This window comes from Dipodomys merriami, unplaced genomic scaffold (assembly GCF_024711535.1).
Source record: "Dipodomys merriami isolate MVZ:Mamm:240054 unplaced genomic scaffold, mDipMer1.0.p SCAF_48, whole genome shotgun sequence".
NCBI lineage: Eukaryota > Metazoa > Chordata > Mammalia > Rodentia > Heteromyidae > Dipodomys > Dipodomys merriami.
In genome coordinates, this window is record NW_027206046.1 from 4,477,492 (window position 1) to 4,504,437 (window position 26,946).

At 46.0% G+C, this 26,946-nt stretch overlaps 1 protein-coding gene and 1 long non-coding RNA gene across 3 annotated transcripts in view; one reads left to right on the plus strand and one right to left on the minus strand.

Moving 5' to 3' along the window:
- LOC138808932 (uncharacterized) overlaps nt 1-1,212 on the minus strand; it is a 117,638-nt gene extending 116,426 nt beyond the window's left edge. The window contains exon 1 of the long non-coding RNA XR_011366642.1: nt 1,009-1,212. This is a non-coding gene — a long non-coding RNA (uncharacterized lncRNA). The remainder of the gene's footprint in view (nt 1-1,008) is intronic.
- Ca12 (carbonic anhydrase 12) overlaps nt 1-26,946 on the plus strand; it is a 55,323-nt gene that overhangs the window by 22,677 nt on the left and 5,700 nt on the right. For both annotated transcript variants that reach the window (XM_069995211.1, XM_069995210.1), the window contains exons 3-8: nt 10,255-10,434; nt 11,563-11,708; nt 16,019-16,114; nt 17,391-17,454; nt 17,777-17,934; nt 19,271-19,397. In XM_069995211.1, the coding sequence (XP_069851312.1) occupies nt 10,255-10,434; nt 11,563-11,708; nt 16,019-16,114; nt 17,391-17,454; nt 17,777-17,934; nt 19,271-19,397 (771 nt within the window). The remainder of the gene's footprint in view (nt 1-10,254; nt 10,435-11,562; nt 11,709-16,018; nt 16,115-17,390; nt 17,455-17,776; nt 17,935-19,270; nt 19,398-26,946) is intronic.

Genomic DNA, 26,946 nt, shown 5'->3' on the forward strand with positions numbered 1-26,946 from the left:
AGGTGTGAGCCACTGATGCCCAGCTGAGACAAGCCTTTTGATGACTGAATAACAGTCCGTTTTATGTCTAGACTCCCATTTTCCTATCCATTGTTGATGGACACTTGGGCTGTTTCCATTTGCCTGCTACAATTAATGCTGCTATGTATGTGGTATATATTCATTTATTTGAGCCCTTGATTCGATTCTTTTGGGTTATATACCTAGCAGTAGAATTGCTGGATTGTGTGGTTACATCTGTTTAGCTTTATGAGGAACTATCAAACCATTTTACATTCCCACTAGCAATAATGTGTGGTGGACACGATAAAAAAGAAAGTATATATTCTACCACAATTTTCTTTAAAGATTAAGGAAATGAGGCATAAAAATAGGGATGGGAAAGAAAACCATATCCCTCATAGTCAACATTGAATGAGAATGACCTCAAGCATTCTATTTAATTATATAAATGCTACACACATTTATAGAGTATTAAGCAGATGGCATCTTGAGTCCTTTTTCCCTAAAGATGGTTACTGGTCCTTGTCTGAGCCTGGAACCCCTTTAATTTAAATATTGCTTTGAAGGATGAGAGCGTAGGATATCTAGCTAGCATGGTGGCAGCACAATTCCTTGGTCAATAAGCCAAAAAAGATCTATAAAAATAGCATGGGGGGGAGGATTGGGGTAGGGGAGGATGGGAAGGGATGGGAAGGGGAAACAAAGGAGGAGGCTACAATGCTTGATAAGAAATGTACTCATTATCTTGCCCATGTAATTGTAACCCCTCTGTACAGTATTTTCACGATAAAAAGATAGCATGCACTGAATGTGCATGGGTAACTCAGACTGGCCCTATTTTCATCATCAGGGACAGACCATTACATTTTAGCAATTCCTTTCATTCATTTCTGGTTTGTTTATCTTGCTTCATTCAAGAACCAATTGCTGAACATTGCAGAGTGCCAGGCTCTGCAGGAGTTAGATAAATACCAATGAATAAAGCAAGCTGCTGGTATTTCTTACCTGAATTGAGCATCAGAATCAGCTTGATGGTCCTCAGTGTCACTTCCTAGAGAGAGTATATTTCTAATGATGCTGTATTTCCCTGATGATGATGGTGATGATGATGATGATGATGCTTGTTTGGAGCCACACTTTGAAAACCCCTGGACTATTGGGAGAAAATGACTAAGGATTATTATGACAAGTGTAGGTACCTCAAAGAAAGAGAATGTACAGGGCCTGGGGAGCACAAAGTAGGGGAAGCACTCTGTCCCGCTTTAGAGGGCGGGAGGGTGTCTCAGGGAGATGTGAAGCAGCTCCGCAGAATAAAAAGGAGAGGTGAGCTTGGTGTGGGTGCTTCACCTTTTATAATCCTAGATACTCAGGAGGCTGCAAACCAAGGGTTGTAGTTTTCTGAAGCCAGGCCAGGCAGAAAAGTCTATGAGACTCTTATTTCCAATTGATCACCGAAATGCCAGAAATGGAGGTGTGGCTCAAGTGGTAGATCACCAATCAAGTGAGAATCTGAGGCCCTGAGTAAATGCCACCCCCACCCCACCCCATGAGGACAGTCCAGGGAGGTGGATGGAACTTCACCATAAACAGACTCTTAAGGCAACAGGTCATGAGAAAACCCAAGGGGGCGAGGGTGGCCAACATGGAACAGCAGAAGTCAACCACTTACCTTTGTGTCCTGGAACAAACAAGCCTACCCTCTTCCCCATAAAAATCATTCCTTGGCGCCAGAGTCAGAACAACTGTGGAGCCCTCTCGTCCCCAGCCCCAGCAATACTGTTGAGCAATATGGAGAGCATTTTTGGCAGGGTGGAGGGACTTCTGGTGGATGGTAGAGAGATGATTGGTTGACCCCCTTCCACTACAGCAGAATAGGAAATGATGCTGGAATGACTTGGGAAATTTGATAAGAGTCTAAGCAGATTTCTCCTCCTAAAGTGGCCCCAAAACAAAAATAAAGATGATGATGATGATGATGAAGAAGAAGAAGAAGAAGAAGAAGAAGAAGAAGAAGAAGAAGAAGAAGAAGAAGAAGAAGAAGAAGAAGAAGAAGAAGAAAAAGGAAGAAGAAGAAGAAGAAGAAGAAGAAGAAGAAGAAGAAGAAGAAGAAGAAGAAGAAGAAGAAGAAGAAGAAGAAGAAGAAGAAGAAGAAATCCTTGATATAAAGTGTGGATTACAGTAACTTTAGGAAACAGATCTAGTTTTGATGGTTAGGTAAAATTCAAGGGAGAGTGGACCAGCTACAGCGGTCAGCTTCAGACTTTGTAGGTAATGAATAACCCCTGTCCCCTCGGCCTTGCTCCCTGCCCCAGTCCAGGCCTGACTCATCCGTAACATTAACAAAGGAAAAGCTTTCGTATCTGATTCCTTGACCTCTGTGAATAACACCACAGGCAGACCTCAGCCATCAACAACCATTAACCCACACTCTGGGAAGCTGCTAGTGGGATCTTTGACTTTACAGCTGTCTCTTTCCGTTTGGTGGGTGGGGAAATGGGAATGCAACAGATTGTAGAGTTCAGTGATCAGAATGCAGTTCAAGTGGCTAACTGGTGAGACCCAAGGATTTTGATGAGACATCTGTATCTTTTAGTCAGTTTCAGAGGGAACTACAGGATAAATTATATCATAGAGTACATTATATTCGAAACGTATTTTGTGGTGGTTGTTGTTTGTGCCAAGCCTGGGACTTGAACTCAGGGCCCGGGCACTGTCTCTTAGCTTTTTCACTCAAGGTTGGAGCTCATTTAAGTCACAGTTCCACTTTCGACTTTTCTGTTAATGTGGTGTTGAGGAATTGAACCCAGAGTCTCATGCATGCAAGGCAAGCACTCTACACTGAGCCACCTTCCTGGCCCCCACCACTTTTGACTTTTTTTGTGTGTGGTTAATTGGAGATAAGCTTCTCAATGGACTTTCTTGCCCAGGTTTGCTATAAACTGTCATTCTCAGATCTCAGCTTCCTGAACACCTAGGACTACAGGTGTGAGCCACCAGTGCCTGGCTTAAATACCCTCATGTTCTCACTACACCTAACTTCTGTAGTGGAGGATGTGTGGGTTTGAGATGGATTTCAGGGCACATGCAGGCCGCCTTCCCCTGTGAATGGAGTCTTGCGGCTTAGCCCTGTTTTCTGTGGTTCTAGCCATAGAACTAATGGATGACCCTAACCCCCAGCGTTGGGCACCAGTCTCCTAGAAGGAAGACCTTTCCAGCTGGAAAGGTTGGAGGACTGTAAGCAGGTTCTTATTCTTGCTGAGCCGTATCACATAGCAGAGCCCGGCCTTGGTTGAAGGGAAGCCTGATGAATTCCAGGTTCTTTCCGAGTGAATGCTTCCCATCCCTCTAAAGTATACTAGCTATCTGCTGCAGCAGGCTTGGTTGCTCCCTGTGCCCTCCATGAATAATGCCACTCCTCAGCCTTTGCTCATGATGGGTTCTATCTCATCCTAAAAGCTCAACTTTGTTGGTGCCTCCTCCAGGGAGCCCTCGGTATCACACTCAACAGTACTGTCTCCATTTTTCTCCACGGCAGCCCTTGCTTAATTCCTTCCTAGTGGATGATTGCACATGGCAATACCTTTATTTGTGTACTGGTGAACCTGTTGCTTGTGACTCATTGTTGGTCTCATTCCTGGAGTGTAGGCTCCATAGGGACAGAGTCTGGATTCATTTTGTTCTCCAGGGTCTTCAGCACCAAATACAGTACCCGACACATAGTAGATATTTGTTGATGAAATGAATGAATGAGCTTCAAATTTAAATAGAGTCCAAGAGAGAGAATAGAGATTTTTCTCAACTTATGAATTCTGGTTTGTGTTTTGTTTTGTTTTGGTGGTACTGGAGTTTGAGTTCAGGTCACTTGCCAGGCAGGTGTGATATTGCTGAGCCACACCTCCAGCCCCATATTTCACTGGTTACTTTTGACACTTAGTCCTGCTTAGGTGGACAGCGATCCACCTATTTTAGACTCCTCATCAAAGCCACTGAACCCAGCTATGGATTGAGAAGAGAGTTTTAAGTACTTTTTCTACCCAGGCTGGCCTTAAATCATGAACCTCTCTTTGTAGCCTCTCAAGTAGTTACAATTAGGAGCATAGGCCACTGGCACCCAACTGAATACCCTTTTTTTTTTTTTTTTTTTTTTTTTTTTGTCAGTTGTGGGGCTTGAACTCTGGGCCTGGGCGCTGTCCCTCAGCTTTTCAGCTCAAGGCAAGCACTCTACCACTTGAGCCACAACTCCACTTCTAGTTTTCTGGTGGTTTATTGGAGATAAGAGTCTCATGGACTTTTCCTGCCTGGGCTGGCTTTGAACCGTGATCCTCAGATCTCGGCCTCCTGAGTGGCTAGGAGTACAGGCGTGAGCCACTGGTGCCCAGCTCATTTTTTAAAAAATTACAAATGAACCTCTTTTAATAAATCTGTTCAGAGTTGACATATAATTTTTGATCACTTTCATACAAATATACCTGCCAAAATTAGGTGTAAGTTTACTATGGTCAGATCTCTGTACAAAACAATCTAACCCAAAGCATTTGAAGGATTAACCCATAGCTGTTATTGTACTGAAATCTTGACTGTTGGTTGAGGAAGAAAAAAATAAGGTGTGCCAACAGCTCCACTGTGTTAACCTTACCACTATGGTTCTATCCGTTGGGGCAAGTTCTGATCTGTTTTGGTAGTCAGCTCAAAGAGCTGCCCTGGAGCTAGCTCCCAGGTAGTTACCTGCCTTCTACTTCTACACAAATGGAGGGCAGCTACTCAGAAAGTAAGACCACCAGGACAGGTGGGGCAGAGGCAGGTCTGAGGGCCCTATTTCCAAAGGCCAAGAGGACCAACCTCAAAATTAAATGACATGGAACGTTCTTTTTCTTTTTGTTCTTATTTTGGGCTTAGGTTCTGTGGGATCCTGTCCACATCATGAATAATACTTATTTTCATTAAAATTTTTTATTAATGTGAGCTCATAGGAGACACAGTGAGAAATAGTAATCAAACTGTATGGGTAATTGCGTATTGCTTGTCTCCTAAAGAACTTGAGGTGCTTTTATTGCTCTATGCATAATGTATACGTTCCAGGTATGTAAACATCAGAAACGGCTGAACCCATAATTTTTTTTTTACTTACGCCTATATCATGTCTATAAACAGGCTATAAAATAAATAAAATTATCCTTCATTTACTTGCATAAATTACTTGCCCAGGGCAAGAAGGAGACTGTACGTTCATAATTTTATAAAATAAACATATTTGTGTTAGAGATGAAAGAGGGAACTTTAGATAAAAACTATCTTAGAAGATACTTCCCAATCAATCACGCTATGTGAGCCTTATTTGAACATTGATTCAAATAAACTAATTTTTGTTTTGTCACCAGTCCTGGGGCTTGAAGTCAGGGTTTGGGCATGGTCCTTGGCTTTTTTTTTTTTTTTTTGCTCAAGGGTTAACACTCTACCACTTGAGCTCTACTTTCCACTTTTTTTTGGGGGGGGGGTGATTGGTTGGAGATAAGAGTCTCATGGGCTTTCTCGCCTGGGCTGGCTTTGTTTGCATCGCAATCTTCAGATCTCAGCCTCCCGAGTAGCTAGGACTGCAAGCTAGCTCCCCATTTCTTTTCCACAGTCCTCACATCCTGTTAACTTGAAGGCTCTGAGGTACATTCTAAGCAAGTGATCCTATGTGCTTCTCTGTTTTGAGGGAAGCAAACGTATGGAGAAATTGGAGTGGATGCTTGATTCAGTGGAAAAGAATACGCAGAGGTGTGAAGATCCAGCTCAGCCAACATGGGAGGACTTGTTGGGCCAGACATGGTGGGAAATGCAGGGATGGATGAAACACAGACATAGTTCTTCCCTCCAGGGAGAGCATGGGAGCAGGAGGAAACAGATGCCCCAAATCCCCTAGATAAAGGCTGAAACAGAAGACACACCTTTTCTTTTCTTTCTTTCTTTCTTTTTTTTTTTTGTAGGTTGTGGGGCTTGAACTCTGGGCCTGGGCACTGTCCCTCAGCTCTTCAGCTCAAGGCGAGAGCTCTACCAGTTGAGCTACAGCGCCACTTCTGGTTTTCTGGTGGTTTATTGGAGATAGGAGTCTCACGGTCTCTCCCGCCCGGGCTGGCTTTGAACCGTGATCCTCAGATCTCAGCCTCCTGAGTAGCTAGGATTACAGGCGTGAGCCACCAGCGCCCGGCTAAGACACACCTTTTCTATCCCAAGTAAAGTAACTCTGTTACTAAGCCAGAACCGTGATCCTCAGATCTCAGCCTCCTGAGTAGCTAGGATTACAGGCGTGAGCCACCAGCGCCCGGCTAAGACACACCTTTTCTATCCCAAGTAAAGTAACTCTGTTACTAAGCCAAAGTCTAATTTTGTACAAATTACGTAATATTAATCTGCTTACACCATAAAATTGTAAGGATCAAACCTCTTAAAATATAGTACTAATAACAATGATGATGAAGAAGCAGGAAGAATAGAAGAGGCTTCTTTAAAGCCAGGTGCCAGTGGCTCACTACTGTAATTCTGACTGTTCAGGAGACTGAAATCTGGAGGATTGTGGTTCAATGCCACTGGGAGAAGAAAAGATGCCATCTCCAATGAATCAGCAAAATGCTGGATTGGAGCAATGGTCCAAGTGGTAGAATGCCAGCCATGATGAGCAAGAAAGCTGAGTGAGGCTTAAGTGAGGACTTGAGTTCAGGCCCTAGTACCAACATAAAATTAAAAAAAAAAAAAAGGTTCTTGTTTCTGCCCAAGGGCCTGTGACAAATGAAAAAGCACTAGTTTGCTTCTGGATTGCAGCCAGGACAGAATAGGCAGTATGCATGCCCTGGCCAGGGCAGGGGCACCCGTGCCCTGTGCCCTCCTTCCTGAAGCTGGTTCACACCGGGCACCTCATCACCCTGCTCAGCGGCTTTCTTGGCATGAACAACCCCTCCTCAACTCGTCCAAACTCGCCTGATGTGCAGGGCAAAGGTACTTAGTCCTGATCTTTATAAATCTCAGAGCTGGAGAGCCAGAAGGAACCTTCCAGAGCAATGTCCAACTCTCCCATTTATGCCAGGGGCTCTGGAGGCTCCAGCAGGGAGTAAGGCATGCTCCAGGTTGCTCGCCCAGGTGGAGGGGCCAGTGCTGCTGGACTATTGTTTCCTGGACTCTTTTGGTTGTAATGTAGTTGCTTTTTGTTTTTCCTGAGGAAGGTTTTTACCAACATAGCTATTGCTGTCTTTTACTATCCATCGTTTTTCCTGTCTCCCAAATACCTGACTTAGCTCTGACTTCCAATAAAGAATGTTTAGGGTACAGTTAAAAAGAAAAATTTCAGCCAGGCATTCCTGACTTATGCCTATAATCCTAGCTACTCAAGAGGCTGAGATGTGAGGATCATGATTCAAAGCCAGCCCAGGCAGGAAAGTTTGTGAGACTTTTAACCTCTATTTAACTAGCAAAAAGCTGGAAGTGGAGCTGTGGCTCAAGTGGTAGAGCAGCAGCCTTGAGCAAAAAAAGTTCAGGGACAATGTCTAGGTCCTGAGTTCAAGCCCCAGGGCTAGCACAGCTGTAAACAAAATTCCCTTGATAACCTTCTTCCAAGCTCTCTGTCCTTTGAGAATATCTACTAGGTAAGTACCTGTCAGGATGTGGTTTACAAAGAAGGAAATAAGGGATCCTCATCTTCATAGAGCTCTTGTTCAGTATTTACTGATGTTCTCCCCCACTTTTTTCTCCTTTCTTTCCTTTTTCTCTTTCTGTTTAATTGTGTGTGTGTGTGTGTGTGTGTGTGTGTGTGTGTGTGTGTGTGTGTGTGTGTGTGTGTGTGTGTGTGTGTGTGTGTGTGTGTGTGTGTGTGTGTGTGTGTGTGTGTGTGTGTGTGTGTGCATCCCAGCTTTGGGGCTTGAACTCTGAGTTTCTTTGGCTTAAAGCTAGTGTTCTACCGTTTGAGCTACAGCCCCACTTCTGGCTTTTTAGGTGTTTAATTGGAGATTAAGTCTCATGGACTTTCCTGGCCAGGCTGGCTTTGAACTGCAGTCCTCAGATCTCAGCCCCCTGAATAGCTAGTATTACAAGCATGAGCAACTGGTACCCTGCTTTCAGTTTAATTTTTTAGTTGTCTTTAGGTAGTTGTAAATGGGTTTCAAGTCAACTTTTCAAGTTATGAGTAAAATACATCTTCATTTCAATGTCACTCCTCTTTCTTTCTTTCTTTCTTTCTTCCTTTCTTTCTTTCTTTCTTTCTTTCTTTGTTTTTCTGTCTTTCTTTCTGTCTTTCTTTCCTAGTGCTTAGGGATCAAAGCCAGGGCCTTGCAGATACTAGGCAGGTGCTCTACCACTGAGCTACATCTCCAAACCTCAAAACACTCTCTTGATAAAATCCTTTACTTTTACTCTGGGAAAAGGAAGTCCATCTAACCTGGTTCCCTTTATTCACATGTACAAGGAGAAGTCTTCTCATTGCTGCATCTCTTTGCTTCCTGAGTTTCTTAGGTAGTTGTCTGGCTGCCAACTTCTGCCACCCTGGCTATGGGCTTGGGAGGGACTGTGGACAGCTTTCCTTGGGAAATCCTGCCAGCCTGTGCTGTGTCTCCTCCTGACCCCTGGGGTCAACATGAGGCATCCTGGTGGAACCACTCTGCTCTCTGGTTCTGCTCCCAGATGAGTAACTGTCTCACTCTGACATCTGGAGTGACTTGTATGGGTATAGTCCTATGTCTCTCTGTCTCCATCTCCATCTTAATGTATTTGAATTGCTTTGATTCTAGGACATTGAAGCTTTGCAAATACAAACTGTATAGTTCAGTAGAGATACTGGCAGGTCCGGGGAGGGGCTGGATTGGAGTGTCTGAAATCCCTTTATTTTCTACCATTTCCCAAAAGGCAGGTGCAAAGTTTGACAGCCCGAAAAGCTCTGTTATGTGTCGGAATCTCAAAGAACTAAATCTGAGACCAACTCCTCATACTGTTTTTGTTGTTGTTATTGTTGTTGTTGTGGGATTTGAACTTGGAGCCTGGGTACTCTCCGTGAGCTTTTTTTGGTCAAGGTTAGCACTCTACCACTTTGAGCCACAGTGCCACTTCCAGTTTTCTGGTGATAAAGAGTCTCATGGATTTTCCTTCCTGGGCTGACTTTGAACCACAATCCTCAGATCTCAGTCTCCTGAGTGGCTAGGATTACAGGCATGAGCCACTGGTGCCTGACTTCATCGTGTTTTACCTAAATGAGGGTACCAAGTATTACTTCTGATTCACTTCTCTCTCAGAATTCTTCTCCTTGGAGAGCAAGCTGTAGGGGATGGGGACCCTCTATGGGGCCAGCACACACCCCAATATTTCTGTTCCCTTCCTCTTTTTCAAGTTAGCACCTACATACCTGCTGATGAATGAACCCCAGATGGTGAAGCTGGATTCCAAGTTCTGTTAGCACCCACCGGGGCATCATGGTTTTAACTGTAACGAGCTATGACTTGCTGATTATTTGCTTTTCTGGAGAAAACCTCAGCCTGAAAATCTGATTTAATTACCATGGGAGATAATCTTTTAAATATAGATTTACATTCTTTAAGGATTTTTTTCCCTCTGTGGGAGTAGGATAGTTTATTTGAATATGTGGTGTTTATTTACATTTTCCAGAAGAGCGATTGCTATCTGGTAGTTAGCAAGAAGCTGGAGCCCCAGGGGTTTTTCATTTTTAAAGTCATTCTTCCTGACAGTTTGTCAATTACATTGTAATAATGAGTTGGGAGTATTGCCATACTTTTCCCTACATGAAATCCTGCACTTGGCTAGGTGATTCCCATAATTATTTGACATTTTTCAAGCATTCCCATCAGGTCGAGTTCTGCTTTCTAGATGTAGGTATCAAGAGTCAATGTCTTCAGGATTTTATATCAAGATGTTTATACCTGTGGATCCATCAAAGGTCTCTCTGTGGAGGAGGGAACTCCCTTGGACCAATGTTCCAGACCTGGCACAGCCTGGAATGCCAGCTTGGGTGAGCAGGGCCTGGATGATGTTTGACCTGATAATCCAAAACCCAGAGGAATTCCTGGCTCTGTGAAGGCAGTGAGTGCCCAAAAGCGAATCATCTTCATGTGGAGAGGACGGCAGCTGGTCTTGAGGCTTTTGCTGGCTTTGATTTCTATAGACAGAAGTCTTTATATCTTGAACAAGTTTCCTCAGATTAATCGTATTGAACACAGCATTAGAAGATGAGAGAAAATACCCTGACTTAGTCTTAGGCTTGATCTCTCCTTCCAGGTCCAACTGGGGAGAAGAGCTGGTCCAAGAAGTACCCATCCTGTGGGGGCCTCCTGCAGTCCCCAATAGACCTGCACAGTGACATCCTCCAGTATGATGCCAGCCTTGTGCCTCTCCAGTTCCATGGTTACAACATATCAGCTGACAAGTTGCTGAACTTGACCAATGATGGCCATTCAGGTGAGGGAGCGATCTCCTGTTCAGCCCTTTTCCATCTGGTAGGGAGGCAGTTCCCTGGAGCTAGCCAGAGGAGAGGCTGTGGAGGAGGCCTGGCTCATTTTTCCAGATGTGCTTGAGAGAAAGCACATCTCTCAGGATGGGGCAGGCATCAGGTCCCAGCCCCTGGTCCATTGTAAGAGTGGCTTCTGGGTCATCAAGAGCGACTGAAGGGATGCAGCTCCATTGCTGATTTTTTTCAACTTTGATATACCTGGGGTTGAGTCATGGCTTAACTACTTATGAGCCAGTAGAGTGTGGATAATAAACTCAAGCTTTCATCTGGGAAAATGGTCATATTGATAAATATGATTAAGACCAGAGGTCGGTTCTATTAGGGTCTGGCATACAGGAAATGCTTCCTAACCAGCAACTGTTGTTATTAGTCATATAGTTCTCAAACTTGGAGGTAAAGGTTCTACCTTCAAAACCCAGATGTCTTGGACAAATGCTGGTGGCTTGTGCCTGTCATCCTAGCTACTCAGGAGGCTGAGATCTGAGGATCACAGTTCAAAGCCAGCCCAGGCAGGGAAGTCTATGAGACTCTTATCTCCAGTTAACCACCAGAAAACTGGAAGTGGCACTGTGGCTTAAAGTGGTAGAGCACTAGCCTTGAGCAAAAGAGCTTAGGGACAGCACCCAGGCCCTGAGTTTGAGCCCCACAACTGACAAAAACAAAACAAATGTCTGATACATGAGTGTATAAAACATTCAAGCAAGGCACTAGTGGCTCACATCTGTAATCCTAGCTACTCAGGAGGCTGAGATCTGAGAATTATAATTTGAAGCTAGCCTAGCAGATAAATCCAAGAGACTCTTATCTCCAGTTAACCAGCAAAAAGCCAAAGGGAAGCATTGCTCAAATGGCAAAATACCAGTATTGAACAAAAAAGTCAAACAAGAGCACAAGGCCCCAAGTTCAAGCTCAAACCATCCATCATTGGTCTAGTGCTAGGAAAGTGGGTTGCTGACCTGCATCGCTCTGATCTGCATCTTCCTGTTGGTGTTCTGTATAGGCATTGCCTACCTGACAGCTCTCTGGCAGTGTTCAGCTGGCCATAACTCTAACAGCTGTCCCTTCCCTCCCTACAGTGAGACTGAACTTGATCTCAGACATGCACATCCAGGGCCTCCACTCTCACCAGTACAGAGCCGAGCAGCTGCATCTGCACTGGGGAGAGCGCAATGACCCCCATGGCTCTGAGCATACCATCAGTGGGAAGCACTTCGCTGCCGAGGTGAGTGAGCGAGGCTGTGGATAATCTTGTATCTGGACATGTACGGTCTGTTGGGAGCAACCACTCTACTGCTCATCTGTGGTGTCCTGGACCCTTCCTTCCCTTGAACGTGCTGAGTTTGTCTCTATCTCTTATTAAGTGATGCTTTTGAGAAGACTAGGCTCCCCAGATGGCCCAGTGGGACCCCAATGCAGTCTTTTATTTTTGGTCAGTCGAGGGGCTTGAACTCTGGGTCCTGGCACTGTCCCTCAGCTCTTTGGCTCTAGGCTAACATTCTACCACTTGATACACAGCGCCACTTCTGGTTTTCTGGTGGTTAATTGGAGATAAAGAGTCTCATGGACTTTCCTGCCCGGGCTGGCTTTGAACCATGATCCTCAGATCTCAGTCTCCTGAGTAGCTAGGATTACAGGCGTGAGCCACTGGCACCCGGCTTCCCAATACAGTCTTTATTCACATGTTATGCTGTCTACAAATATCTGCCCCACCTCATCTCTTCTCCTGTCCCTGGACCAGGGGGTTGTGCTTGAGAACATAGGGACAGTAGTTTAGTCTAGGGCCACTTTTTCACTTAGCCACAAATCTAAGGATGACTGACTTTTTATAAGGTAAAGGATTTCACAGCTATCAGAGACTCGCAGAAGGTTGTTTGGAATGTCATCACAGCATTGTTGTACTATGTCACAGAAAAACAAGCATGCAATGGGGTGAGGTGTTGCTCCATTCCAGACCTGTGGCCCTGAGCTGGGGGCGGGAGAGGAGGGAGGGGGGCGAGGGAGGGGAAGGGAAGGAGTGTGCTCTGAGTGTTTACAGGGAAATAAACAGAAGGAGTTAAGTGCTAGTGATCAGCCAGCCACAGACCATGATAGGTTTATGGCATGGCCATTCTCTTCTGTTCATAACTGCTGAACTGCTTAATGTCTCAGGCTAATTACAGGTCTGGTTACTAGTGTGGAGGCGATAGCATTCTGGCCCAGTCAATTGGCATTACTGGAGGCTCACACAGTTCAGAGCAGGCCCTTCCCTGAATCTCAACAACTGCAATTTCTTCCAGGTTAATTGCAATGTTGAGGATTCTGTTTCCCTCATAGGGGATAAAGAGTTAGGGTGTAGACTAGGAAGGTTCATACATTTAAAAATATTTCTAGTTATTGAGATCTCTGCTATCAAGCCAATGATCAGACCAGGAGCCTGGTGATCATTAGCCATAAATGCTCATACTAGAGAAAAGACATCAGGGTGACCATAAGTGGCAATTTCTCTATGGAGATGTTTTGTAAACAGTGGCTCTATAGGATGGAGACTATAGAACTATAACTTTTTTTTTTTTTTTTTTGGTTAGTTGTGGGGCTTGAACTCTGGGCCTGGACACTGTCCCTCAGCTCTTCAGCTCAAGGCTAGCCCTCTACCATTTAAGTAACAGCACCACTTCTTTTTCTGAATGGTTTATTGGAGATAAGTCTTGCGGACTTTCTTGCCCAGGCTGGCTTTGAACCGTAATCCTCAGATCTCAGCCTCCTCAGTAGCTAGGATTACAGGTGAGAGCCACCACACCAGGTGACTATAGAATTATAGAAGACTTTTTTTTTTTTAAGGTGGACTAAGGTTTGAACTCAGGGACTTGTGCTTGCTTGGCAAACCCTTTATCACTTGAGCCCCATCCCCAAGATGTTTTTGCTTTCATTTATTTTCCAGATAGGGTCTCATGCTTTTTGCTCAGGGCTGGTCTTGGACTCTGATTTACCAACTTCACCTCCTGAATAGCTGGGTATTATAGGAATATTGGACTACCCAGTAAAAGCCATAAAACTCCATTCCAGAGAATTCCCATCAGCCTGGATTAATCTTTACTCCTTGATTTATTCTAAATACGCTAAGTGCTCAGATAGACTACAAGCTTAAAGATCTGCTATAAAAAAAAAGACAAGTACCCAGGGCAGAATTCCTCTGTTTCTCAAACCCGTGCCATACACGATGGTATGGGAATGTGGCAGGCTTCATCCTGTAGGGGGAAAGATGGTGAGGTAAGGGCCGCTTAAAAGTCCTTACTAGAGAACAGCTAAAAGGAAGGAGTAATTTGATGTAGTTTAAAAAAATTCAAAAGAGCCACTTAAAAAGTTTAAAATGTGTGCCTTGCACCAATGACTTATGCCTGCAACCCTAACTGCTCAAGAGACTGAGATCTGGAGGATCTTGAAGCCAGCCTTGATATAAAAGTGCAAGAGACTCCATCTCTACAATAATCAACAAAAAGCAGTGCTAGAGGGTATTTTAAGTGGTAGAGCACCAGCTGTGAGCAAGGAAGTTAAGTAAGCAACAAGGCCCTGCTCCCTCCAAAAAAAAAAAAAAAAAAAAGAAGGTATTAAGCTGTATTCAACAAAAGAGAGAGTTGGGAAGGTGGCTCAGTGGTAGAGCACTTGCCTTGCATGCCTGAGGCCCTAGGTTCGATTTCTCAGCACCACATAAGCAGAAAAACCCAGAAGTGGCGCTGTGGCTCAAGTGGTAGAGCGCTAGCTTTGAGCTGAAGAACTGAGGGACAGCGCCCAAGCCCAGAGTTCAGGCCTCACAACAGACCAAAAAAAAAAAAAAATCATTCCACAAACAAGATAAGAAAATAGGAAAAAATATTCAGGTATCATAGTCTGAAAGGCAAAGTGTAGATAAAAATTCATGTGTTAAAAACATGGAGACCTACTTAGTAAAAAGAGTTTCTGGGGGCTGGGAAGGTGGCTCAGTGGTAGAGCGCTTGCCTTGCATGCATGAGGCCCTGGGTTCGATTCCTCAGCACCACATAAGCAAAAAGAAAAAAGCTGGAAGTGGCGCTGTGGCTCAAGTGGTAGAGCGCTAGCCTTGAGCTGAAGAGCTGAGGGACAGCGCCCAGGCCCAGAGTTCAGGCCCCAAGACTGGACCCCCCCCAAAAAAAAACACAAACAAAAAAAGAGTTTCTGAAGGTCAGGTGATGGGACCACCTTTAGGTTAAACATCAGTGGGATTTTTGGTGTAATTAATACATAATTATACTTTGAAAACCCAGAATTTCTCAAAAACTTCTCTTTGATAATAACACATACAAGCAAGGCACTGGTAGCTCACACCTGTAAAATCCTAGCTATTCAGGAGACTGAGATCTGAGGATCATGATTCAAAGCCATCCTGGGCAGGAAAGTCCATGAGACTCTTAGTTCCAATAAACCACTCAGAAAACTGGAAGTGGTGCTGTGGCTCAAGTGGTAGAGCGCTCACCTTGAGCTGAAGAGCTAAGGGACAGCACCCAGGCCCAGAGTTCAGGCCCCATAACCGACAAAAAGAAAAAAGAAATGAAAAGGAAAGAAAAGGCCATAAGTGGGCTTTCTGCCTCAAGAGGTAGAGTGCTACCCTAGTCAAAGAAGCTCAGGGACAGTGCCCAGGCCCTGAGTTCAAGCCCCAGGACCAGGACTAATAATAATAATACATAATACCTACAACTGCTCTGAAAAAAGCACAATTTAAATTTTTATTTTTGTGAAGTTAGAAGTCTGTATTCATGGCATACCATTCTTGATTTGTGACCTTTTACATTAAGGCTGATAAAATCTTTATGTTGAGATGGGCCTCAGTGGCTCACACCTGTATCAGGAGGCTGAGATCTGAAAATCTCCATTCAAAGCCAGCCTGGGCAAAAAAGTCTGTGACACTTTTATCTCCAGTTAACCACCAAAAAGCTGGAAGTGGAGGTGTGGCTCAAGTGGTAGAGTACCAGCCTTGAGCAAAAAAGCCCAGGGAAAACACAAATCCCTGAGCTCAAGTTCTAGTACTGGCATAATAAACAAGCAAATAAATAAATGGAATGCTGGCAGTGACTTTTGCCACTAGAGGACTAGACACATGTGTCTTAGGCTGTATTAATTATGATTAAATTATACCTAGAGGTTTCCTGCCCTGACACACTGTTTCCAGATCAAGAGCCCAGAGGCCACTTTTTCCAAACTAATTGGGAAAACTCATAAGAGGGAAGAACTCCAAAGTATGCAAGTCTTTTCATGGTTAATACAAAATCCATTCATCCATCCATCCATCCACCCATCCATCCATCCATCCATCCATTCATCCATCCAGGTTTATTGCCCCTCTGGAACTTTCCAGACAGCCTATCAGACACTGGGGAATCAATGAGTGAATCAAATAGACACAGTCCTGGTGGAACTTGCTGACTGAAGATTAGGGGGAAAGGGGAAATTGGGTCTGTTTTGGTGGGGAGGAGAGGGACAGAGGTCTAAGGCTCCTGGTGTGAGTCCCTTGTCCCCTGATGGGTGGCTTCTCTCCTACTGCAGCTGCACATTGTCCACTATAACTCAGATCTGTACCCCAACTTCAGCACCGCCAGTGACAAGTCAGAAGGTCTCGCTGTCCTTGCGGTTCTCATTGAGGTAAGAAATTCTTGAGGAGTTTTTTAATGTGAAATTCGGAGCAGGGTGAGATCTCGGTTTGGCACTTTGTTCTATGGCCCTTAGTAATAAGGGCCATATCTTGAAGGAAATGTTCTCTTTTGGCTTCTCCATGGCTTCTCCTCCTCTACCCCCTCCTCCTCTACCTCCTTCTCCTCCTCCTCTTCCTCTCTCCCATCCCCCTCCTCTTTCTCCTTCTTCTTTTCTTTCTCATCTTTCTTTGTACTAGGGCTTGAACTCAAGACCTTAAACTCTTGTTTTTGGGCTCAAAGCTGGCATTCTACCACTTGAGCTACATCTCCATTTCTGGCTTTTTGGTGGTTAATTGAAGAGTTACACAAGCTTTTCTGCCTGGGCTGGCTTCAAATGCAACCCTTAGACTTCAGCTTCCTGAGTAGCTAGGATTACAGGCATGAGCCACCAGGGCGTGTCTGACATTAGAAACACAAGTCTTAGCCTAGTTGTATGATCGTGGCTCAAGCTGCTGCAAAAGACCAGCAAGGGGTTGGGGGAACCATTGTGCTGCCCCATGAAGGTCCTGAGTGCAATCCTAGTACCCAAGCTCCATCCTGTGTATGGGCGTGCATTCTTTAATCCTAGAAATCAGGAATGACTCCTGCTTAGCTTGCATTTTCTCCACTGACCAAGAGAGTATATATAGTTCATTTCCCAGGGTGCTTGCTCACTTGTCTGGCTTGTGGGATAAGAGCTTCCCAAAGTTGCTTTTTTTTTTTTTTTTTTGATCAGTCATGGGGCTTGAACTCAGGGCCTGGGCACTGTCCCTGAGCTTCTTTTGCTCAAGGCTAGTGCTCTACCACTTGAGCCACAGTGCCACTTCTGGCCTTTTCTGTTTATGTGGTACTGAGGAATTGAACCTAGGGCTTCATGCATGCTAGGGGAGCACTCTACCACCAAGCCACATTCCCAGCCCTCCCCTAAGTTCTGTGTTACATGCCTTCAGGATGGCTTCTTATATAATCAGGAACACATCCTACACCCTATGTTTATGGCCCTGGGACACTCAAGCCTGATGCCTTACGCTGAAATCTGGGTGCCATGTGGTATTAGAGGTCAGAACCATCCTCTAACTCCAGATGGCCTCCAGGTCTACCCTAATTGTTCTCATAAGATGGCCCGTTGGGGAGGATCTCAGCAGTGGTGGCTACATACCTCCAGTCCCCTTCTGATAGTGAATGTCAGTGTGGCTCAGCCGCAAGGCGATTCTATCCCAGCTCAACCTGCCTGGTCTCCATTGCAGATGGGCTCCTTCAATCCATCATATGACAAGATCTTCAGCCATCTTCAACATGTAAAGTACAAAGGTGAGGGTCTTTACATGCTTATTCACTATTAGAATAAGGATGTCACCTATACCGTGTGTGTGTGTGTGTGTGTGTGTGTGTGTGTGTGTGTGTGTGTGTGTGTGTGTGTGTGTGTGTGTGACTCTAAGGAAAACAATGGCAGGGGCAGATGCTATCTGTGCTATCTGCTAAGAGCAGCTGAGGGTAGAACAGGGTTGTTGCAAGGTCTTTGGGCTAGATGGCCCAGAAAGAAGTTCACCATTGGAGGCTCAGTCACTGTTGTCAGCTACACTTGTGCCAGAGGCAGCAAGACTGACACCATCAACCCACCATGTCTCTCCAGGCCAACAGATGCTCATCCCGGGCTTCAACATCGAAGAACTGCTTCCAGAGAAGCCGGATGAGTTCTACCGCTATGAAGGATCCCTAACCACCCCTCCTTGCCACCCCACTGTGCTCTGGACAGTTTTCCGAAACCCTGTGCAAATTTCCCAGAAGCAGGTAACCGTCCATGCTAGAGTCTATGTGGCATTGTGGTCTCTGCCATCTGCCGTGTTGCAATCCGTGATTTGATTTCTTCCCTTAAGAGTTTCGTTGGAAAAACAATTCAAATCCTAACACAATAGGACTTGGGCCTGAAAATGCTGCAGAGATTACAGGCTGAGCTTTAAAAGCTGCTATCAGCTCAAGCTAGGAAAATGAGCACTTGTCTCATAGTGCTTTTAAATGAGTTGGAAGGAACCCCTGCTCTGGTGGCTCATGCCAGTAATCCTAGCTAGGTAGGAGGCTGAGATCTGAGGATCACAGCTCAAAGCCAGCCTGGGCAGGAAAGTCTGTGTAACTCTTAGCTCCAATTAACCCCCCCCCCAAAAAAAAAGGGCTGAAATGGAGCTTTGGCTCAAGTGGTAGAGCACTAGCCTTGAGGGGGAAAATACTCTCAGGGACAGAGCCCAGGTCCTGAGTGCAAGCCCCAGAACACACACACACACACACACACACACACACACACACACTGCTAGTGATTGGACAGTATTAACTTCCCAGGTGGGGGAGAGCCTGGTAGCAGAATATAGACTGTATCAGGTTAACCTACATAATGAGCTGGTGCTAGAATGATAGCAGAGTCCCTGAGAGAGAATTGCTGCCCTTAGGAATCCCAGTCTAGTGCCAACTGGGCCACCAAGTCCTCAGGAGCCATTGTTGAACCCCTCATTTCAGAGGTGATAAAAGTAGAGTTAGACGCCCATGGCATTACCCACTGAGACCTGACCCCAAATCAGATCTTCTGAGTTCCAAGTCATGGCCCATCCCTCTCTACTCCATCATCTAAATGTGCCCCATACTGCCTCATCCTCCTCACCGTCACTCGGGCTCTTTACTACAAGCTTCTGAGCTGGAAAAATCCCAGATGAGTGGCAGCCTGTGGGAGGACAGGAGTGAGGGCGTGGTGACAGGTGGGGGGAACCAGCAGACATCCTAACCCAGTTGCCTTGGCAACCAATTACGTCACCTTCTTGTGGGCAGGCAGGTGGGTCTGGGAGGTGACCTTGTATTGTGGGCCCCAATGCTTTGGGAGATGGGGGTCATTGTCCCTCCAGCTTGCCCTCTGTGGGTCCAGATTCTGGAATGATCAATAGGAGCAGGTTGGCAGGCAGGAATGGAATCCAGTTATGGAGTCCTGGAGTTAGGGAGGTGGGGAGACGCAGTTCTCTGGCTTTCCCACTGTTTTGTACCATCTCTCACCAAATACCACAGGCTCTAGAGGCTTCTCCTGGTTGCCTCCCGTCGAGAGCATTCATTATTCTCCTCTATGGTATGTATCTGTTTTTGCCCTCAGCTGCTGGATTTGGAGACAGCTCTGTATTTCACACACATGGATGACCCTTCCCCCAGAGAAATGGTCAACAACTTCCGGCAGGTACAGAAGTTCGATGAGCGGCTGGTGTATATCTCCTTCCGACAAGGTGAGGGGGGACCCGGAGCAAACCAGTCTCTTGACACCAGTATCCTTAGCAGGTTGGCTAAGAGCTTGTGGCTGTCAAAGGTACCAGGGCACTGAGGAGCTGTGGTGTGTGTGTGGGGGGCACTGCTCCCCGCCTCCCTGAGCCTTGGTAAGAAAGCCCAGGCGAGGACCTTAAGGCACTGGGACCAGAGCTCTTGCACAGATGGGGAACAGATGTTCTTGGGGAGTTCTCTGCCCTGAAGAATGATACCAGGACATGTGGTAGGCCCCTCTGGATGAGATCACACTAGCTTATTTCTCTTTTTGTTTTGTGTGTGCTGGCACAAGGGCTCAAACTCAGGTTCTTTTTTTTTTTTTTTTTTTTGGTCCAGTTGTGGGGCCTGAACTCTGGGCCTGGGTGCCATCCCTCAGCTCTTCAGCTCAAGGCTAGCGTTCTACCACTTGAGCCACAGTGCCACTTCCGGCTTTTTTCTTTTCGCTTATGTGGTGCTGAGGAATCGAACCCAGGGTCTCATGCATGCAAGGCAAGCGCTCTACCATTGAGCCACTTTCCCAGTCCCTCAAACTCAGGTTCTTAAGCTCTCCTTCAGCCTTTTTGGCTAGCACTCTATCACTTGAGCCATGCCTCCAAGTTGCAGATTTTTTTTCTTTGGATGGTTTAGTAGCGATACAGTCTTGAAGTTTTGTCTGGCTGGGTTGGATGTGAACTGTGATGGTTAGATTTTAGTGTCCTGAGTAGCTAGGATTACAGACATGGGCCACCACTGCCCAGCTTACTCTAGGTTTTCTTGACATGGAGGGTTACTGCCACCCACATGGGCCTAGCTAGGACCATCAGTGTCCAGTGATGTTTCTTTGTCAGAGTATGGGTATGACTTGAGACTATGGCCAGTGAAGCTTCAGGGCTAATGAAGCTGGGCCCACAGGCAAGAAAGCACCTAGGTTCATACCCTTGTTTAACCCTCACAGAGAGTTCATAAGCACGAGCATGCACGTTTCAGATGGAACAAAGCTTAGTAGTTTGACTGACTTCGACTGTTACGCAGGCTCATCGTTCCTTTTAGTTCTGGGACTCCCCAAAGAGCATAAGTTTTATCTGCTCAGTGCCTCCTCAGTGCTGCTGGAACCCCGGGCTTGGGGAAAGGGATGTAGGGGCTCTCAGAGCCCACTTCCTTCTTCAAGACTCTGAGCTAACTTTCTCACTGATGATTCTTGTGCCTTTCCCAACATGGGAGATCTTCAGTGGCCCCAAGCAGACCAGGTCTGTGCGAGTCTCATTTCCTCTTCTCATGCCATTTGTGGACCAACTGGGCCAGATATTCAGATTTAAAGACAGCCCATTAACCCACCTGTTGGGGAATCCATGTCCCCTCCTTTTACCGGGTAAACGTTTTTTTCCTTGTTGTTCCTTTCTTATTATGTTATATTATAACCACCACCTACACAGAACAGTTGTGTAGATGAAGACTGCTTCCAGGCCCTTGTCAGGAAGGTTAGAAACTTACTTCTGACTCAATCCATTCATGTGATCTGAATTACGTCCTCTGTCAATTACTTAAGAACTGGCCCCAAAGGTCTGTTTTGTCTTCCTTCCAGATAGCACTACTTAAGGTCCTTGTCCTTCTTTCCCTCAGTTTCTCAATCTGAAAATTGAATCTGTGCAGCAGCCGCTCTTAAAAACTGAGAATCTCTAAGACCAGAACTACCCACTGCTTTTCTCGGAAATGATCCAAATTCCCAGGATCCTCCCCCATGTGATCTAGATACAGCGTTCTCTCTCCTATTCTTTTAAGTAGACCGTGACATATTTAGTGTTAAAAGGAGCTTCTTCGATTCTTATATTCTTGTGTCAGTACTGAGGCTTGAACTCAGGGTGTCTTGTTCTACTTGACTTCTTTGTTCATTGCTGGCACTCTAACTTGAGCCACATCTCTAGCCCACTTTTATTTTCTAGTTATGTGGAGATGGGAGTCTCATGGATTTTTCTGTTTAGGCTGGCTCTAAACTTTGACCCTCAGGTCTCAGCCTCTTGAATAACTGTGATTACAGGCATGAGCCAGTTAGGCCAGCCCTACTTCAATTCTTAAATAACATTCAAGTCTGCCTAAAATTGAGGGAAATTGCCCACAAAGATGAGTTAGAATTTTACCTGATTCTAGTATCAGCTGTTTTCTGAGCCTGTGTACATCCCTGGGAGCAGGGTAACTTACACATCCTGTCTCTGCAGTCAGGAGATCTGGGTTCAAGGCCTCACTGCTTTATCCTGACTGTATGATGTGTGCAAGATCATCCTTTCTTTCTCCTTAGTTTTCTTAGCCACAACGTGCCAGGCTGGAGAAGTGATAGAAGAGTCCTTTCAGTGGTGATATGTCATGATTCTAACAACTGCCAATCCTGACTTTACATTGCAGGGGCAATATTTGAGGGCAGTTACAGAGGATCAGAAGAAACCTGGCAGGAACTTGATTATGACATCTAAAAGTAACACCCACTTGTAACGATGGACCACGGTCTTGGGAATAATTAGCCATCTTCTTAGACTGACTCGGGTCTAAGTAGCTGCTTGTAGCTGGTCAGCACAGGCAGGTTTGTAGCAGAGTGCTTCAGTAGATTCTCCACACTAGCTGGGGTAGATCAAGAGGGTAGCTAGGCAGAAGCTTGCAGACTAACTGTGGGCTAACTGCGGACATTAAAATCAGAGCTTGAATGCAGCTTTGCTGGCTCTCCTGCATGATGCAACCAGAGATGCAGCTTTTGGGAGCCCAGGGTGGGCTCAGCTTTCTCCTTGGGGTGAGACGTGACAATCCCAAAACAAACTTGTTCATTTGGAGGCTGATTATAGAAACGTGGCCAGAGTACTACCCTCCTTCTTCCTAGACATCTGGGGAGAAGAGAAGGATGCTTTCCAAGGAGCAAAGGAAAAGCAGTCTCTAAGGAGTGAATCCCACCATCCTGTCCCCTCACACTGCGGGTTTATGGTGGAGCTTGTTTGTCAGCATGAACTTTGAGCAACTGAGGCTCTATGTACAGACTCTGCCACTGAGTCAACTTTGGAACGAGGGTCTCTGTTTATTTAGGATGTCCTTAGGAAATTACAAGAAGTATGGAGTCCAAACATTGTGCCATGAGAAAAGTAACAGACAGGAAATGCTCTAGGAGAGAGTTCAAGAGGTTTAGGGAGAGGATCTGAGGTCTCACCAGATGCATTTGTTCACCTTTACTTCCTTTGACTATGCTCAGAAACAGAGTACAGTCTAGCCACACCCTACAGCAGGTTTGCCTATGCCTGTTATTACTGATATTTTGGGCCTCACAGACTTTCTTGCCTGGGGTAGCTTTGAACCACATTCCCTAGATCTCAGCCTCCTGAAGAGCTAAGATTACAGGCATGAGCTACTGGCACTCGGCAAACCTAAGGTGCAAGTCATGATGGACATTTTTTTTTTTTTTTGACTCTTGAAAAGTAACTTTTCCAAGCAATACCTGTGCTTGTCCCCAAGGTGAGATCCTGGAGAGGGGCCTCACCTGGGGACCAGTTTAGGTTTCATGGAATCTGGTGAGCTAGGTGAAGACAGAACAAAGACCACCTAAACAGATATCAATCCTGGGAGCTGAGACTTACAGCTCTGGCTTAATTCTGCGTTTGCTTAGGTTGACCTCTTCCCAGGCAATGGCACCACAATTCTGATCTCAAGCCCATAAATACTATTTTTTTTTTTTTTTGTAGTTCTGGGGTATGAACTTAGGACCTCAGGCTTGCTAGACAGGTGCTCTATTTCTTGAGCCCAGTCCTTTCAGCTTTAGTTATTTTCCAGATAATGTCTTGTTCTTTTGCCTGCTCCAACCAAGGATGGTGATCCTCCTCCCTCTATCTCCTACAGAGCCAGGAGTACAGGCATGAACTACCATGCTTGGCTTCTGGAGCCTCTTTTCAACATAGCAAGACAAAGATAGCTGGAGGGTCAGAAGGCCAAAAGTTTCTATAATCATGTCTCTAGCAGAACTGCTCTGAACAACTGCATGTCACCCGCTGGGCAGCTAGAGCCAGTGCCAGTGGCAGTGCACTTTAGAACAAGAATGCTGGACAGTCAAGCGGGGGAGGGAGGGCTCCTGTGTAGAAGAGCATGGTTTGAATCTGCTTGTCCCTGAGGGACCTGCGTAGTTTTAGAAACCCTTGAAAAGAGAAAGCACTCTTACCCAGCTAAGATGGCTAATTAATTTTTCTTGAGATAAGAATTTATGTGCTATGGTTATTGACCTTGTGTTTCTTTAAGTTTCTATTTATAAATAAAAGGGAGTCGATGGAAGAATATCATCAATTCTTCCAAAGTATCCAAGTGAGTAACCAGTGAAGTTGCTACCCTCAAATCCCCACAGCTGGGTTGTGTGTGTGTGTGGGGGGGGTGTGCTGAAGAGCCCACAGTATTGGTCAGATGGGCTGAGAAGTCATGCCCCAGTCTTTCCCAGTGCCCAGCACAACTGAGCACTATGTGGGTGGAGAGCCTGTGTGTGTTCCTCTGCTTCTAATGACCAGCCTCTGGCCCACAGCCAACCATGTTCAGAGACAAGAGCAGGAAAAGAGGTCGGGCAGAGGCTGGCTTGCCCTTGGGAGCACTCCAGCCATCTTCCCACACCAGCTTCCTGTGGTAGCCATCCTTTTGGCCTCAGCCTCCACAAACTGCAGGGCCTCCCCAGCAGGGCGGGTGTATGCTCTAGTCCTTTTGAAGGAGTGGCCCTCTCCCCCTTCCAATCACATCTTCCCAGAAGTCCCCTCTGTTCCCCTGGAGAGGATGACAGTCCCCTTAATGTAGCCAGACTACCTCATTCATCTCTGCTGTAGGACCCAGCACACACCAGGGTAATTTTTTTTTATTACCATGTAGTTAAGAAAGGGAAGAGTGGAATAGAGGAATGAAGAAAAGGAAGGGGGAGGATAGGAGGAAGGGAGAAGAGGAAAGGACAGAGGGAGAAAAGGAAAGAGAGGGAGGAAGAGGGAAAGAGAGGAAAGAAGGAAAGGAGAGGGAGGGAGAGAGGGAGGAAGGGTAGCTGGCAGGGAGGAAGGAAAAGAGAGAAGGGGAGGGCAGAGGAGGGGAAGAAGAGGAGGAAAGGGAAGGCAAAGCAAAGGCATACATTAAACACACATGCTGTAGCTCCTTCGAAAGGGAGTCTTGACATCTCAATCTGTATGCCTGGCGCTGCTGGGTGCTCATTAAGAACTTGTGGGAAGCATGTAACTGACTTGCGTCTCTCCTCTTGCCAGTGTCATTTCTGTCCAATGACTTTCTCCTGGGCCTAGCCATTTGTCAAACTATAGTTATTATGTATCGCTTTTTTTCCAATAGTGTTAAAAATCATATGTTGAGAAATTAAAAAGATCAGACTTCCTGTGAAGATTTCAAGGCATGGGAGGACGTTGCCTAGTGACACTAGGGTGCTGTCACTCTGGCTTGACGGGATTACAGCTCCTGTTCCACTGCCCATCCCTCCCTCAGCACAGGCAGCCTGAGCCACCGAAGGCAGCTGATGGCACTAGGGGCTGGCACTGTACACGTCCTGCTGGCTCAAGGATTCAGAACCTCAGAACAATGTGACTCTGTGTTCTGGGCCTGCATTGCTGCAATTTGGGAGACAAAGCCCTATGATAATTACACGAAATTAATTCCCTTGTGTCACCTGGTAGTGTCTTTTATTTTTCCTCTCCCTAATACCGGGGCTTGAACTCAGGGGCCTAGGTGCTGCCCTTTAGCTTTTCTACTCAAGGCTGGTGCTCTACCACTTGAGCCACACCTCTACTTTGGCTTTTTGCTGGCTCAGTGGAAGTAAGTGTCCTAAACTTTTCTGCCTGGGCTGGCTTCAAACTTTGATCCTCTGATCTGAGCCTCCTGAACAGCTAGGATTATAAATGTGAGCCACTGGAGCTTGGGTCCATGTTGGCTTTTCTTTTTTTTTCTTTTTCTTTTTTTTTTTAACTGAAGCATTATTCAAAGAGAACACCAGCATTGTATTTACTGACTCTATGGTTTGTAACCACATAATAAGAGTTCTTACCAGCCTACATTGTATCTCAGGTACTTAGAACCCTAGTAATCCTAAACTCTCCTAGCCTTTCTTATTTATGAGCCTGTCAAAGACATATACACAAATGTATATGTTTTTGCTATATAATCTGGCACCTACAATAACAGTCCCTCTTTTCAAAGAAGATTTTGAAAGGAAAAAAGGAGTACATTCCACCACCAGACTTGAAAACAGAGCTAGAAAATACTAGAGTGTTGTTCCAGGTACCCCCAAGATGTGTTAATGAGTACTTGTTCCTCGGGCTGGACTTGTCTGTGTTTATACTTGAGGCTTCAGAAGACCTCAAAAACCAGTGAACCAGCATCCCTGGTCCAGCCAGACGCCAGTGAAGACAGCAGCTCCTGAGCCAGCCAGAACAGGTAGCAAGGCTCTTGAGGCAAGCTCCCACCTTCTCCAGGTGTCTGTCCCTTTCTAGACCAGGTGTGTGACAGCCCAGGTCTCTGTATGTCTGTGCTTTGTGTGTGCTGCTGCTCACCCTGACTCTCACCCAGGGATGCTGTGTGTGCCCAGCAGTACCCCCCCACCCACTAGGAAGCTCAGGAGACCCCCCCTTTCTTCCCCAGCCTGCTGCCATTTCTTCCTATCCCATTGTTCTTTGGCAGGAACTGCCTGTCTTCATCCCTGGCTAGAAATAACGCCACTTCTTTGTGTGAAGTGAATATATAACTTTCTCTGGCTCTGCCCCTCCCCACGTCATCTTGAATGCCTGTTCTCTATGGCAGCCCAGGTCCTCCCTGGCTAATGCTATGAATTACAGGCTTTCTTAGCAGATGCTTTGACTCTGCCTCCAGTGGGACCCAAACCCCTATGCAGAGAGGCCCTTGCTTCCTTGATGGTTGGCACTGCCTTCACTGGCAGGGCAGTTTTCCATCTCCCCCTCCCTGGAGGGGAGGGTCATGAGCAGGCACTCACATGATTATTAGATGACATTCCACTAGCATTCCTGTCCCTTAGCAGCTCAGGCACCTAGCTTGCTGGACCAAGCTGTTTTATTTGGGCTGCATCAAAGTGTTAGCTGAAAATGACTCTTTTTTTTTGGGGGTCCGGTCATGGGGTCTGGGCCTGGGCGCTGTCCTTCAGCTCTTCAGCTCAAGGCTAGCGCTCTACCACTTGAGCCACAGCGCCACTTCCGGCTTTTTTGTTTTTGCTTATATGGTGCTGAAGAATCGAACCCAGAGCCTCAGGCATGCAAGGCAAGCGCTCTACCACTGAGCCACCTTCCCAGCCCTGAAAATGACTCTTGTGCCCATCTCTGGAGCTTTCCTGGTCTGCTTGGGCTCATCTAATTGAATTCAAGAAGTACAAGCCTGGGCTAGAGTACTGGATTAAATGGTGCAGTTGTTGACAGGACCCAGTGCAGTTAAAGCAGTGCACAGGGGATGGGAGGAATTGGACTGTCCCTTCAAAGAAGCCACCATGTTGGCTCTGTAGCCTAGAGGAGAATCCCATCCAGGGAGCTTGCTCCCCACAGA